Below are 15000 nucleotides of genomic sequence, written 5' to 3' on the forward strand. Positions count from 1 at the left end.
TCCTCAAAAATGTAATCTTTTTACACACATACACACACACAGAATGCCCATGTGTCTGGGTATTATAAAGGTCAGCAGTGTATCTGATCACACACTGCAGCTCTAACATCATCAATACACACACACACAAACACACACACACACATGAAGGAGGGACACTGACCAGAGGAGTGCAGGCGATTTGTAGCATCGTGGTCACTGTCTCCCTGCTCACTGTCTCCATGACCACTGTCTTTAGAGCTCACAATGTCCTCCTGAAAGACAGAACTGCACAGAAAACAAGAGTGAGACAAGAATGTGTGAGAGAGAGACAGGTGCAGTGTAAATGTGAGACATGAAGAGGAGTGTGAGAGAGAGACAGGTGGAGTGTAAGTGTGAGGCACGAAGAAGAGTTTGAGAGTAAGACAGATGGCATGTAAGAGTGAGACAGAGGGGAGTTGAGAGTGAGACATAAGGGAGTGTGAGAGTGAAACAGAGAGGAGTGTGAGAGTGAGCCACAGGGGGGTGTAAGAGTGAGACAGAGAGGAATGTAAGAGTGAAACAGAGAGGAGTGTGAAAGTGAGCCACAGGGGGGTGTAAGAGTGAGACAGAGAGGAGTGTGAGAGTGAAACAGAGAGGAGTGTGAGAGTAAGACACGGGGGGGGTGTAAGAGTGAGACGGATAGGAGTTGAGAGTGAGACAGAGATGAGTGTGAGAGTGAGACAGAGGGGAGTGTGAGAGTGAGACAGATAGGAGTTGAGAGTGAGACAGAGGGGAGTGTGAGAGTGAGACAGAGAGGAATGTAAGAGTGAAACAGAGAGGAGTGTGAAAGTGAGCCACAGGGGGGTGTAAGAGTGAGACAGAGAGGAGTGTGAAAGTGAGCCACAGGGGGGTGTAAGAGTGAGACAGAGGGGAGTGTGAGAGTGAAACAGAGAGGAGTGTGAGAGTGAGACAGATAGGAGTGTGAGAGTGAGACAGAGAGGAGTGTGAGAGTGAGACAGAGAGGAGTGTGAGAGTGAGCCACAGGGGGGTGTAAGAGTGAGACAGAGGGGAATTAAGAATGAGACAGAGGGGAAAATGAGACAGAGGGGAGTGTGAGAGTGAGACAGATGGAATATGAGAGTGAGAGTGAGACATGAGGAGACAGGCAGACTGTGATGATCAGTCTGGAGTTCTCCTGTAGGTGTTTGTTTACCTGTTAACACGACGTGGTCTATCAAGGTAACTGAGTTCTGTCCTCTGATGTTTTATCTGTACAAAATCAATATCACACACACACGCACACGCACGCACACGCACACGCACATGCACACACGCACGCACACGCACACGCACGCACACACACGCACACGCACGCACACAAGCACACACACACGCACGCACACGCACACGCACACACGCACGCACACGCACACGCACACACACACGCACACACACACGCACTTTTGTCAGATGCCTTCATCTAGAGAGACTTACTTTTATCTCTTTTCTACAGCTGAAACATTGAGGGTTAAGGGCCTCACTCAAGGGCCCAACAGTGGCAGCTTAGTGGTGCTGAACCTCCTTACTCTCTGCCCCATGATCTGCCCTGTGATCTGTCCCGTAATCTGCCCTGTGATTTGCCTGGTGATCTGCCCAGTGACCTGCACCGTGATCTGCACCGTGATCTGCTCCGTGATCTGCCCTGTGATCTGCCCCGTGATCTGTCCTGTGATCTGCCCTGTGATCTGCCCGGTGATTTGCCTTGTGATCTGTCCCGTGATCTGCCCAGTGATCTGTCCCGTGATCTGCCTTGTGATCTGTCCCGTGATCTGCCCGGTGATCTGCCCGGTGATCTGCCCTGTGATCTGCCCAGTGATCTGTCCCGTGATCTGCCCTGTGATCTGCCCCGTGATCTGTCCCGTGATCTGCCCTGTGATCTGCCCTGTGATCTGTCCCGTGATCTGCCCAGTGATCTGTCCCGTGATCTGCCTTGTGATCTGTCCCGTGATCTGCCCGGTGATCTGCCCTGTGATCTGCCCTGTGATCTGCCCTGTGATCTGCCCAGTGATCTGTCCCGTGATCTGCCCAGTGATCTGTCCCGTGATCTGCCCCGTGATCTGCCCCGTGATCTGTCCCGTGATCTGCCCCGTGATCTGCCCTGTGATCTGCCCCGTGATCTGCCCCGTGATCTGTCCCGTGATCTGCCCGGTGATCTGCCCGGTGATCTGTCCCGTGATCTGCCCAGTGATCTGTCCCGTGATCTGCCTTGTGATCTGTCCCGTGATCTGCCCGGTGATCTGCCTTGTGATCTGCCCTGTGATCTGCCCAGTGATCTGTCCCGTGATCTGCCCCGTGATCTGCCCCGTGATCTGTCCCGTGATCTGCCCCGTGATCTGCCCCGTGATCTGTCCCGTGATCTGCCCCGTGATCTGCCCCGTGATCTGCCCCGTGATCTGCCCCGTGATCTGTCCCGTGATATGCCCGGTGATCTGCCTTGTGATCTGTCCCGTGATCTGCCCAGTGATCTGTCCCGTGATCTGCCCAGTGATCTGTCCCGTGATCTGCCTTGTGATCTGTCCCGTGATCTGCCCGGTGATCTGCCTTGTGATCTGCCCTGTGATCTGCCCCGTGATCTGCCTTGTGATCTGCCCGGTGATCTGCCCTGTGATCTGCCCAGTGATCTGCCCAGTGATCTGCCCCTGCCCTTCTCATACTCATGTTTATGGTGTGATTTTAATGGTTCCAGAGTTCAGAGTCTCCATGCTAATATCTGTTCATTTTACTGCAACTTTATATTTTAATTCCATTCTGAACTTCATTTTATTGCGAGAATTAAAAGTTACAATTTAAATTTAAATTATATTTTAGGTCTTAATTTAGGTAAGTGCTTTTTTTGTAGCTTAATTGTTTTAATTTAAAACAGCTTACACTAGTCATTAATTCTGGAATAATTCAAAAGTGTCTGTATTTGTTGATATAAAAGTTCATTAAAAATTGCAGTCATTAGTTCAGTTCTTTGTGCTTTTAATCAACTCTCATTCATTAGGAACACACATGGTGACTAATTAGCATCACTATTATAATGTCATTCACACTGAAATTCTAGAAATGTATAGAAATGTGTATAAAGGAAAAGTTTTCTCACCTCTCCGGATAAGACACTGCCGTTGGATATGATGTCCGGTTGCTGGTCAGTAAGAAGGACGGCAGCAGCTCCTCGTGCTGTGCTGCTGTGCTCCGTGTCCGTGGTGCTGCGTGACGGGCTGCAACATGGCTGCAGGAACATCAGGTCGGTGGTGTTAGCAGACTCCCGTGTGAGGCACACCTGGTAGCAGTGGTGATGGTGTTGATGAAGGTGTGTCCCGAACGCGCCACTGCCCCCGGTCCCGGATTCCTCCACGGGCACCTGCGCCGCCGTCTTGCTCTGCACCAACACAATATCCGACTTGGTGAGCTTCTTTTGCCGTCCCCGTGACCGCCGGCCACAACAGGAGCCGCAGCAAGAGCAGCAGTCTCCGGTCAGACATGTGAGCGCACTGAATTTTTTGTCTTTCCGGCGGCACCGGACAGCCAGAGCAATCATGGCCAGTAGAAAAACGGATGACACGGAGCCAAGAGCCACAAGGAGCACAAGCGTCATCTCTGGTGCTCCCTCATCAGACCTGGCTGACCCTCGAGCCCCACCCCGTGCCCCTCTACCCTCCTTCTCCCGTCCTTCCTCGTCCAGGGTCACTACAGCGCCGTCCACAAGCACCACACTGATGCGGGCGGAGCAGGAAAGCGGTGGCTGCCCATGGTCCCTGACCTCAATCAGTAGTTCATAGGCACGAGGGTTTAACTGAGACTGCAGCGAAGAGTCCCGTTTCCCGCCACTCACTCGCCGTGCGGTGCGCAATTCACCACTCCTCCAGTCCATGCGGAACAAGCCGAGGTCATTTCCGTGTGCAATGCTGTACGAGAGACGTGCGTTTTCACCATCATCCGCATCTGTGGAGATCACTCGTGTCACCAGGTAACCCGGCTCTGCCGACCGGGGCAACGGGGCACGTGCTGCTGTACCGTTTTTGCCCAGTGGGGCGATCACGGTCGGTGCATTGTCGTTCTGGTCCACTATAATCACTCTCACGGTTGCATTGGTCGTGAGCACAGGGGTTCCGCAGTCTGCTGCGTGCGCCGTAAAGCTAAACTCCCTGATTTGCTCGTGATCGAAGCTGCGTAGTGCATACACGTAGCCATTCTCTGCGTTGATGGAAACGTACGTCAGTACAGACATGCCCTGGATCTCACGCTCCTCTATAGAGTAAGTAACACGTGCGTTCTCACCAGTGTCCTCATCCGTAGCGGTCACGGCATAGATATATGCCCCAGGCACGTTGTTCTCTGTCACGTGCACCTCATAGATGGCCTGTGCGAAACGTGGTGCATTGTCATTCTCGTCTGCTATGCGCACCCGGATGGACTTGCTGGTGGTCAGTGGTGGAGTGCCGTTATCTCGTGCTACCACCGTAAGTGTGTATGACTCTACATGCTCACGGTCCAGCGCTCCGTCTGTCACCATGGTGTAGTAGTTCTTCAGTGAGGAAGGCTTAAGCTTGAAGGGTGGAGCATCCTCACTCGCTCCCCCACCAAGAAGTTCACAGGTAACACGGCCATTTTCACCTGAGTCTCTGTCCGAGACGCTGAGCATGGCGACTACAGTGCCAGGAGTCGCGCGTTCGCTAACAGACTCCGTCACAGTGCTGAATCCGATCTCAGGTGCATTATCGTTTACATCCACCAGCTTGAGCAGGACTTTACAATGTGCCGGGACTGCGTTTGGCCCCATGTCTCGGGCCTGGACATGAATTTGATGGGTGCTGCTCTCCTCATAATCCACCTCCCCTATGATTTCCACACGGCCCGTGCGTGCATCAACAGCAAACAGTTCACGTATGCGCGGTGGGTTATGACTGCTCAGCGTGTACACCACCTCCCCGTTACTGCCCTCGTCTGCATCGGTGGCGTTCAGCTGGATGACGAGTGTGCCTACGGGGGAGTTCTCACGCAGCGTGACCGAGTACACAGACTGGTCGAAGATGGGCGGATTGTCATTTGAATCCAGCACAGTGACCACCAGAAGTGCGGTTCCAGTCCTCTGAGGCTGTCCTCCATCTACAGCTGTGAGCACATACCGGTGCACCGCCTGTTTCTCACGATCTAATGGTTTTTCCAGCACCAGCTCAGCGTACCGGCTCCCGTCGCCCTGAGTCTGTACGTCCAGGCGGAAGTGCTCGTTGCTTGTGATGGCGTATGCGCTCAGTGAGTTTGTGCCCACGTCTGGGTCGAAGGCACCATCTACGGGGAAGCGTGTTCCAGGCGTGGCGCTCTCGCTGATCTCCACGGCGATGTCGGAGCGTGGAAAACGTGGTGCGTTGTCGTTCACATCCAGCACCTCCGTCTCGACACGGAAAAGCTCGAGCGGCTCCTCGAGGAACATCTCCAGGTGTACGAGGCATGGAGTACTCCTGCCACACAGCTCCTCTCGGTCCACACGCTCACGCACCACCAGCGCTCCGCTCTCTAGATCCACCTCGAGCAGTGCCGGAGGTGGTGATGTGCGCGGCAAGCTCGGGACCGGCACCGTCTGGAAGCGGCGTGCAGACAGCTTGGTGACATCTAACCCCAGGTCCTCGGCCACGTTCCCCACCACCGTGCCGCGCTCCTGCTCCTCCAGCACCGTGTAGCGCAACTGCGCATGTGCTCCAGCCAAAAGTGTCATTAATAACAAAATCATCACCATCCTTCCCAAAAATCGAAAAAGTTGTAAAAAAAAACCAAAAGAAAACAAACAGGGTGCTGTTGTAGTTATTTACTCATCCCTCTCTTTCACTCCTTCTTTTTTACAAACGTGCAGAAAGGTGCTCCAGCGTGCGCCCCGCTCTCCACGCGCTCCACACCGCGTCCCGAGCACAGCGCGTGCAGCGCACATATCCGTTAGAAGCGCGTATAACAGGTGCATAACACAAACAAGAGAAAAACAACACAAACTCCTGGTCAGAGCCTGTGTAAACTCCACACAGAGGAAATATAGACAATCCGGCACGCGCTTTCTGATTTTCTTCTCAATCTTCAGCTTTCTTTATTATTTTTTTATTTCTTTAATGGCAGAATAAATCCAAATCTTTCTGATTCTCCCAGCCGCTCTTTATTCATTCTCATTAATATCCCAGGTTATTTCTGTCCTGTTTCTCTCTCTTTCTCTTTCCTATTCTGTAATCGTGAAGTAAATCTCTCTCTCTCTCTGTCTCTCTCTCTCCACTCTGCTGCGCTCTCTGAGCTCTGAGCTCTGCCGCTACTTCTCTTCCCTTTTTGCGCACAGAAACCCGCCCACATCCACCAATAGGAAGGCTGACAGCTCAGCAGGCCGCGCGCTGATTGGACAGTGTTCATGTCCATCCGCAGTCCTCCGGAGAGCCGCTTCGCATAACTCTGAGTTGCCAGTTTGGGAATGTCGCGCTAATAGGGTTCTTTTTTTCATCTATTTTGGGACGAAAGAAAGAGAAATGCAGTGAGTCTGATGAGATGAATGATATAACAGGGTTTAGATGAAGAATGATAAAGTGTAAATTATATTAATCTTTATAGTACTATGGTGTCATTACACCCCCAGAATGATGACATGTGTTTATTGACACTGTTACACTTCCCAGAAGAAGCTCCTGATGAATTTGTCCTGAAATCCTCATGTCGGGTCCAGAGACAGAGGAAGAGTTTCTGACCACAAACCTGTAACACCAGGTCAGTGTGTAATAGATAAACATCAGTAAATAATAAATAGGGTGTAAAATGGTTCCTCCATGGTATTTCTGTTCTGTCAGTTCATTTTCATACAACATTCGAGTTCGATCTGGGTGTGATTATAATTATCTGGCAACCCGTCACTCTTGCTGCCGGAGCACGAATATCCGATTTTTTACTAACAAAAAAAAACCACATGCTTAACGAATGAAAGTCTGACAGATGAACACATGAACAGGAGCAATATTAAGAGCATCTCTTCTGTAAACAAACGAAACAAATAAGCTGAATCCTACCCGCCTGCACGCGCCCTGCAACACTGTGACTTCTGATTTAATTACAGACAAAATAATAATAATTTACAAAAATGCTAATGAGGCCATATTTTGTATGAGGTTTATATTTGCAGAATGATAAACATAATGAAGAGAGGAAGAGAAGAAGGATAGAGGGGGGGAAGAGGATCGGCGCGCGGATCAGCTCGGCTGTTTAGTATGCAGCGCGCGGTGTGTGAGGAGCGCGAGCGAGAGGGAATGAGAGAGAGAGAGAGAGAGAGAGAGAGAGCGAGAGAGAGAGAGAGAGAGAGAGAGAGAACCGGTCTCGGAAAATACGAGACATTTTTATTGTCTTCATTTTGGGCGAACCGATACAGACCCCATGTGTGTGTGTGTGTGTGTGTGTGTGTGTTAAAGTCCCCATAACAAGTCTCACACCCATCTCACTCCATCCATCTAACGCTCCGCGTGCGTGTGTGTGTGTGTGTGTGTGTGTGTGTGTGTGTGTTGAGCTGTAATCCGTCTCCGAGCTTCATCTGCCCTCTAGCGGACGAACAGGAGCGCGAGCAAGCGGGAGAGAGAGAGAGAGAGTCCGGACATCCAGTGTCCACAAAGCAGTCTTTTATTATAACGTGTCCGTTTCACTAATTATTAATTAGTAAAATGAAATAGGTCCTTAATGTAGAGCTCTAAAATAAGTGCTGACGCCAGTAATCTAGACACCTATCTAGTGCACTGCTCTGTAAAAAAGGGCACTATGTAAAGTCTGTTCCATCACAGGTGTAGCTCTAAAATAAAGGCAGTAGAAAGCTGGATCCTAAATGGATGCCAATTTGAGAAAAGTGCACTATGTCAAGTGAACCCTTTCAACTGGAAGTGCTTTATATCGGGTACAGAGTTCATTATGTCCTCTCAGTGTAGTGTACATGTCTAGTGGACATATAGAGTGTACATGGAGTGTGTGTGTGTGTATGTAGCTGACTGCTGCTGTCTCTCTTTATGTCACTAATATAATGTTTGTAGACACTCTTTTTCGATGTCCTCACTTTCCCTGGTCTTGTTCATGTACTTCACGTGTGTGTAGAACATATTTAGCCTGACTGATCTAACAAAAGTGCAGTGAAGAAGCAGGAGGTGACAGACAGTACCTCTGCCTCACTGAAGGAGGCGTGTGTGAGCACACAGGTTTATGTTCTGCTTCTGCTCTTCTTCTCCACAGAGATAGCAAGCTGCTGAGATGCTAACTAAAAAAATCTAAGTTAAGTGGAGCAGCAGTTCACTTATTTTTAACAAAACTTAAACATTTCTCAAAACTGGACTTCACCTCCAGACAGGAGGTAATAAATAAGCAGTAATCCAAGTCCATGAAGCCAGGGGAATGTTGGTGAATCTGCTAGAGCTTCAACACCATGATTACTCCTACATTACACCACCAGGATTCCACTGAGATCCTACAAATCATCTTCTCCTGCAATCCTACCATCAATGCTTCCATAACATCTGGTCATGTACCAACCACCTTCAAGAGACCAAGGGTTATTCCCATCCTGAAGAAACCTGCTGTACTACAGACCGCTAACTCTTCTCTCCTTTATCTATAAAATTCTTGAACGCATTGTTTAGAATCATCTGTTTCTCTGTTTCTCACAGAACAACCTCCAAGATCCCATCCAGTCTGGCTTCAAATCTTCTCATTCCACAGAGACTGCTCTTCTGACTGTACTGAGAAACTCCAGGTAACATGGAGAGGATTGATATCTGCTCCATGCAGTCTCTCCACTGGTGTCCCACAAGGCTCAGTACTTGGTCCTCTCTTTTTCTCCCTCTATAGTTGAAGTTATATCCTCACATGGGTTCTCATACCACTGCTGTATTGATGACACTCAACTTATCTTCTCCTTCCCTCCCTCAGATTCCACGGCTTCTGCTCGGATCTCAGCATGTTTGGTGGACATCTCATCATGGATGACCGCTCATCAGCTGAAACTCAATCCCAGCAAAACTGAACTGCTGGTCATCCCAGGTGACTCATTCCCAGGTCAGGACTTCTGAGATCCCTGCACATCTCTTTGATCTACCCTTCATCCACTGCTCGCAACCTTTGGAGTAACCTGGTATGGAGGTGGTGGAATGAACTTCTCCTAGATGTCTGAACAGCCGAGTCACCGACTGTCTTCATATGAGGGGTGAAGAGCTTACTCTTCCTGAAACAATTACTCTAGTGCTTGTTTTATTTGGAGCTCTTCTTGTGCTTTTACCCCACAGAGTTTTAGACTGATGGTATTCTTAGTCCTTGACCTAGTGAAGCAGTACTGATGTCTAGATAGAGACTTCACTGGACATGGGCGTCTACCACATCCTGAAAATATAGAGTGTACATGTAGAGTGTACATGTAGAGTGTAGATATATAGTGTATAAATGTAGAGTATACATATAGAGTACACACATATAGTGTACATATAGAGTGTACATGTAGTGTGTACATATAAAGTGTACATGTAGAGTATACATATAGAGTGTACATATAGAGTATACATATAGAGTGTACATATAAAGTGTACATATAGAGTATACATATAGAGTGTACGTATAGTGTACGTATAGAGTATACGTATAGAGTATACGTATAGAGTATACGTATAGAGTGTACATATAGAGTGTACGTATAGAGTATACATATAGAGTATACATATAGAGTGTACCTATAGAGTGTACATATAGAGTATACATGTAGAGTGTACGTATAGAGTGTACATATAGAGTGTACGTATAGAGTGTACATATAGAGTGTACATGTAGAGTGTACATATAGAGTGTACATGTAGAGTATACATTTAGAGTGTACGTATAGAGTGTACATATAGAGTATACATGTAGAGTGTACGTATAGAGTGTACATATAGAGTGTACGTATAGAGTGTACATGTAGAGTGTACATATAGAGTGTACGTATAGAGTATACATGTAGAGTGTACATATAGAGTGTACCTATAGAGTGTACATATAGAGTATACATGTAGAGTGTACGTATAGAGTGTACATATAGAGTGTACGTATAGAGTGTACATATAGAGTGTACATGTAGAGTGTACATATAGAGTGTACATGTAGAGTATACATTTAGAGTGTACGTATAGAGTGTACATATAGAGTGTACATGTAGAGTGTACATATAGAGTGTACATATAGAGTGTACATATAGAGTATACATGTAGAGTGTACGTATAGAGTGTACATATAGAGTGTACGTATAGAGTGTACATATAGAGTGTACATGTAGAGTGTACATATAGAGTGTACATGTAGAGTATACATTTAGAGTGTACATATAGAGTGTACATATAGAGTATACATGTAGAGTGTACGTATAGAGTGTACATATAGAGTGTACGTATAGAGTGTACATATAGAGTGTACATGTAGAGTGTACATATAGAGTGTACATGTAGAGTATACATGTAGAGTGTACGTATAGAGTGTACATATAGAGTGTACATGTAGAGTGTACATGTAGAGTATACATTTAGAGTGTACGTATAGAGTGTACATATAGAGTGTACGTATAGAATGTACGTATAGAGTATACGTATAGAGTGTACATATAGAGTATACGTATAGAGTGTACATATAGAGTATACGTATAGAGTGTACATATAGAGTGTACATATAGAGTGTACATATAGAGTATACATGTAGAGTGTACATATAGAGTGTACATATAGAGTGTACATATAGAGTGTACATATAGAGTGTACGTATAGAGTATACATATAGAGTGTACATATAGAGTGTACGTATAGAGTGTACGTATAGTGTACGTATAGAGTATACGTATAGAGTGTACATATAGAGTGTACGTTTAGAGTGTACATATAGAGTATACATATAGAATGTACATGTAGAGTGTACATGTAGAGTGTACATATAGAGTGTACATATAGAGTGTACGTATAGAGTATACATGTAGAGTGTACATATAGAGTGTACATATAGAGTGTACATATAGAGTGTACATATAGAGTGTACGTATAGAGTGTACATATAGAGTATACATGTAGAGTGTACATATAGAGTGTAGATATAGAGTGTACATATAGAGTGTTCATATAGAGTGTACGTATAGAGTATACATATAGAGTGTACATATAGAGTGTACGTATAGTGTACGTATAGAGTATACGTATAGAGTATACGTATAGAGTATACATATAGAGTGTACATATAGAGTGTACGTATAGAGTATACATGTAGAGTGTACATATAGAGTGTACATATAGAGGATACGTATAGAGTATACGTATAGAGTATACATATAGAGTGTACATGTAGAGTGTACATATAGAGTGAACATATAGAGTGTACGTATAGAGTATACATGTAGAGTGTACATATAGAGTGTACGTATAGAGTGTACATATAGAGTGTACGTATAGAGTGTACGTATAGAGTATACGTATAGAGTATACGTATAGAGTGTACGTATAGAGTATACATATAGAGTATACATATAGAGTATACATATAGAGTGTACATGTAGAGTGTACATATAGAGTGTACATATAGAGTGTACGTATAGAGTGTGCATATAGAGTGTACATATAGAGTGTACATATAGAGTGTACATATAGAGTATACGTATAGAGTATACGTATAGAGTGTACATATAGAGTGTACGTATAGAGTATACATATAGAGTATACATATAGAGTGTACATGTAGAGAGTACATATAGAGTGTACGTATAGAGTATACATGTAGAGTGTACATATAGAGTGTACCTATAGAGTGTACATATAGAGTATACATGTAGAGTGTACGTATAGAGTGTACCTATAGAGTGTACGTATAGAGTGTACATATAGAGTGTACATATAGAGTGTACATGTAGAGTATACATTTAGAGTGTACGTATAGAGTGTACATATAGAGTGTACATGTAGAGTGTACATATAGAGTGTACATATAGAGTGTACATATAGAGTATACATGTAGAGTGTACGTATAGAGTGTACATATAGAGTGTACGTATAGAGTGTACATATAGAGTGTACATATAGAGTGTACATGTAGAGTATACATTTAGAGTGTACGTATAGAGTGTACATATAGAGTGTACATGTAGAGTGTACATATAGAGTGTACATATAGAGTGTACATATAGAGTATACATGTAGAGTGTACGTATAGAGTGTACATATAGAGTGTACGTATAGAGTGTACATATAGAGTGTACATGTAGAGTGTACATATAGAGTGTACATGTAGAGTATACATTTAGAGTGTACGTATAGAGTGTACATATAGAGTGTACATGTAGAGTGTACATATAGAGTATACATGTAGAGTGTACATATAGAGTGTACATATAGAGTGTACGTATAGAGTATACGTATAGAGTGTACATATAGAGTATACGTATAGAGTGTACATATAGAGTATACATGTAGAGTATACATATAGAGTGTACATATAGAGTGTACATATAGAGTGTTCATATAGAGTGTACATATAGAGTATACATATAGAGTGTACATATAGAGTGTACGTATAGAGTGTACGTATAGTGTACGTATAGAGTATACGTATAGAGTGTACATATAGAGTGTACGTTTAGAGTGTACATATAGAGTATACATATAGAATGTACATGTAGAGTGTACGTATAGAGTGTACGTATAGTGTACGTATAGAGTATACGTATAGAGTGTACATATAGAGTGTACGTTTAGAGTGTACATATAGAGTATACATATAGAATGTACATATAGAGTGTACATATAGAGTGTACGTATAGAGTATACATGTAGAGTGTACATATAGAGTGTACATATAGAGTGTACGTATAGAGTGTACATATAGAGTATACATGTAGAGTGTACATATAGAGTGTACATATAGAGTGTACATATAGAGTGTTCATATAGAGTGTACGTATAGAGTATACATATAGAGTGTACATATAGAGTGTACGTATAGAGTATACATGTAGAGTGTACATATAGAGTGTACGTATAGAGTATACATATAGAGTGTACATATAGAGTGTACATATAGAGTGTACGTATAGAGTATACATATAGAGTATACATATAGAGTGTAGATGTAGAGTGTACATATAGAGTGTACGTATAGAGTATACATGTAGAGTGTACATATAGAGTGTACATATAGAGTGTACATATAGAGTGTACGTATAGAGTGTACGTATAGAGTATACGTATAGAGTGTACGTATAGAGTATACATATAGAGTATACATATAGAGTATACATATAGAGTGTACATGTAGAGTGTACATATAGAGTGTACATATAGAGTGTGCATATAGAGTGTACATATAGAGTGTACATATAGAGTGTACATATAGAGTATACATATAGAGTGTACATATAGAGTGTACGTATAGAGTGTACATATAGAGTGTACATATAGAGTGTACGTATAGAGTATACATGTAGAGTGTACATATAGAGTGTACATATAGAGTGTACATATAGAGTGTACGTATAGAGTGTACGTATAGAGTATACGTATAGAGTATACGTATAGAGTGTACGTATAGAGTGTACATATAGAGTGTACGTATAGAGTGTACATATAGAGTGTACATATAGAGTGTACATATAGAGTATACATGTAGAGTGTACATATAGAGTGTACGTATAGAGTATACATATAGAGTGTACATATAGAGTGTACATGTAGAGTGTACATATAGAGTGTACATATAGAGTGTACATATAGAGTGTACGTATAGAGTATACGTATAGAGTATACGTATAGAGTGTACGTATAGAGTGTACATATAGAGTGTACGTATAGAGTGTACATATAGAGTGTACATATAGAGTGTACGTATATAGTGTACGTATAGAGTATACGTATAGAGTGTACATGTAGAGTGTACATATAGAGTGTACATATAGAGTGTACGTATAGAGTGTACATATAGAGTGTACATATAGAGTGTACATGTAGAGTGTACATATAGAGTGTACATGTAGAGTGTACATATAGAGTGTACGTATAGAGTGTACGTATAGAGTGTACGTTTAGAGTGTACATATAGAGTATACATATAGAATGTACATGTAGAGTGTACATGTAGAGTGTACATATAGAGTGTACATATAGAGTGTACGTATAGAGTATACATGTAGAGTGTACATATAGAGTGTACATATAGAGTGTACGTATAGAGTGTACATATAGAGTATACGTATAGAGTATACGTATAGAGTGTACATATAGAGTGTACATATAGAGTGTACGTATAGAGTATACGTATAGAGTGTACGTATAGAGTATACATATAGAGTATACATATAGAGTGTACATGTAGAGTGTACATATAGAGTATACGTATAGAGTGTACGTATAGAGTGTACATATAGAGTGTACATATAGAGTGTACGTATAGAGTATACGTATAGAGTATACGTATAGAGTGTACATGTAGAGTGTACATATAGAGTATACATATAGAATGTACATGTAGAGTGTACATGTAGAGTGTACATATAGAGTGTACATATAGAGTGTACATATAGAGTATACATGTAGAGTGTACGTATAGAGTGTACATATAGAGTGTACGTATAGAGTGTACATATAGAGTGTACATGTAGAGTGTACATATAGAGTATACATGTAGAGTGTACATATAGAGTGTACATATAGAGTGTACGTATAGAGTATACGTATAGAGTGTACATATAGAGTATACGTATAGAGTGTACATATAGAGTATACATGTAGAGTATACATATAGAGTGTACATATAGAGTGTACATATAGAGTGTTCATATAGAGTGTACATATAGAGTATACATATAGAGTGTACATATAGAGTGTACGTATAGAGTGTACGTATAGTGTACGTATAGAGTATACGTATAGAGTGTACATATAGAGTGTACGTTTAGAGTGTACATATAGAGTATACATATAGAATGTACATGTAGAGTGTACATATAGTGTACATATA

At 43.3% G+C, this 15000-nt stretch overlaps 1 protein-coding gene across 2 annotated transcripts in view; it reads right to left on the minus strand.

Moving 5' to 3' along the window:
* The window catches only part of pcdh10a (protocadherin 10a), a 15475-nt gene extending 9203 nt beyond the window's left edge, over nucleotides 1-6272 (minus strand). For both annotated transcript variants that reach the window (XM_058384057.1, XM_058384056.1), the window contains exons 1-3: nucleotides 3107-6272; nucleotides 1175-1230; nucleotides 164-267 (exon numbers count right to left, since the gene is read on the minus strand). In XM_058384057.1, the coding sequence (XP_058240040.1) occupies nucleotides 164-267; nucleotides 1175-1230; nucleotides 3107-5740 (2794 nt within the window). In that variant the 5' untranslated portion in view covers nucleotides 5741-6272. The remainder of the gene's footprint in view (nucleotides 1-163; nucleotides 268-1174; nucleotides 1231-3106) is intronic.
* Between the last annotated feature and the right edge of the window lie 8728 nt (nucleotides 6273-15000).

Source organism: Hemibagrus wyckioides, linkage group LG29, assembly GCF_019097595.1.
Source record: "Hemibagrus wyckioides isolate EC202008001 linkage group LG29, SWU_Hwy_1.0, whole genome shotgun sequence".
NCBI lineage: Eukaryota > Metazoa > Chordata > Actinopteri > Siluriformes > Bagridae > Hemibagrus > Hemibagrus wyckioides.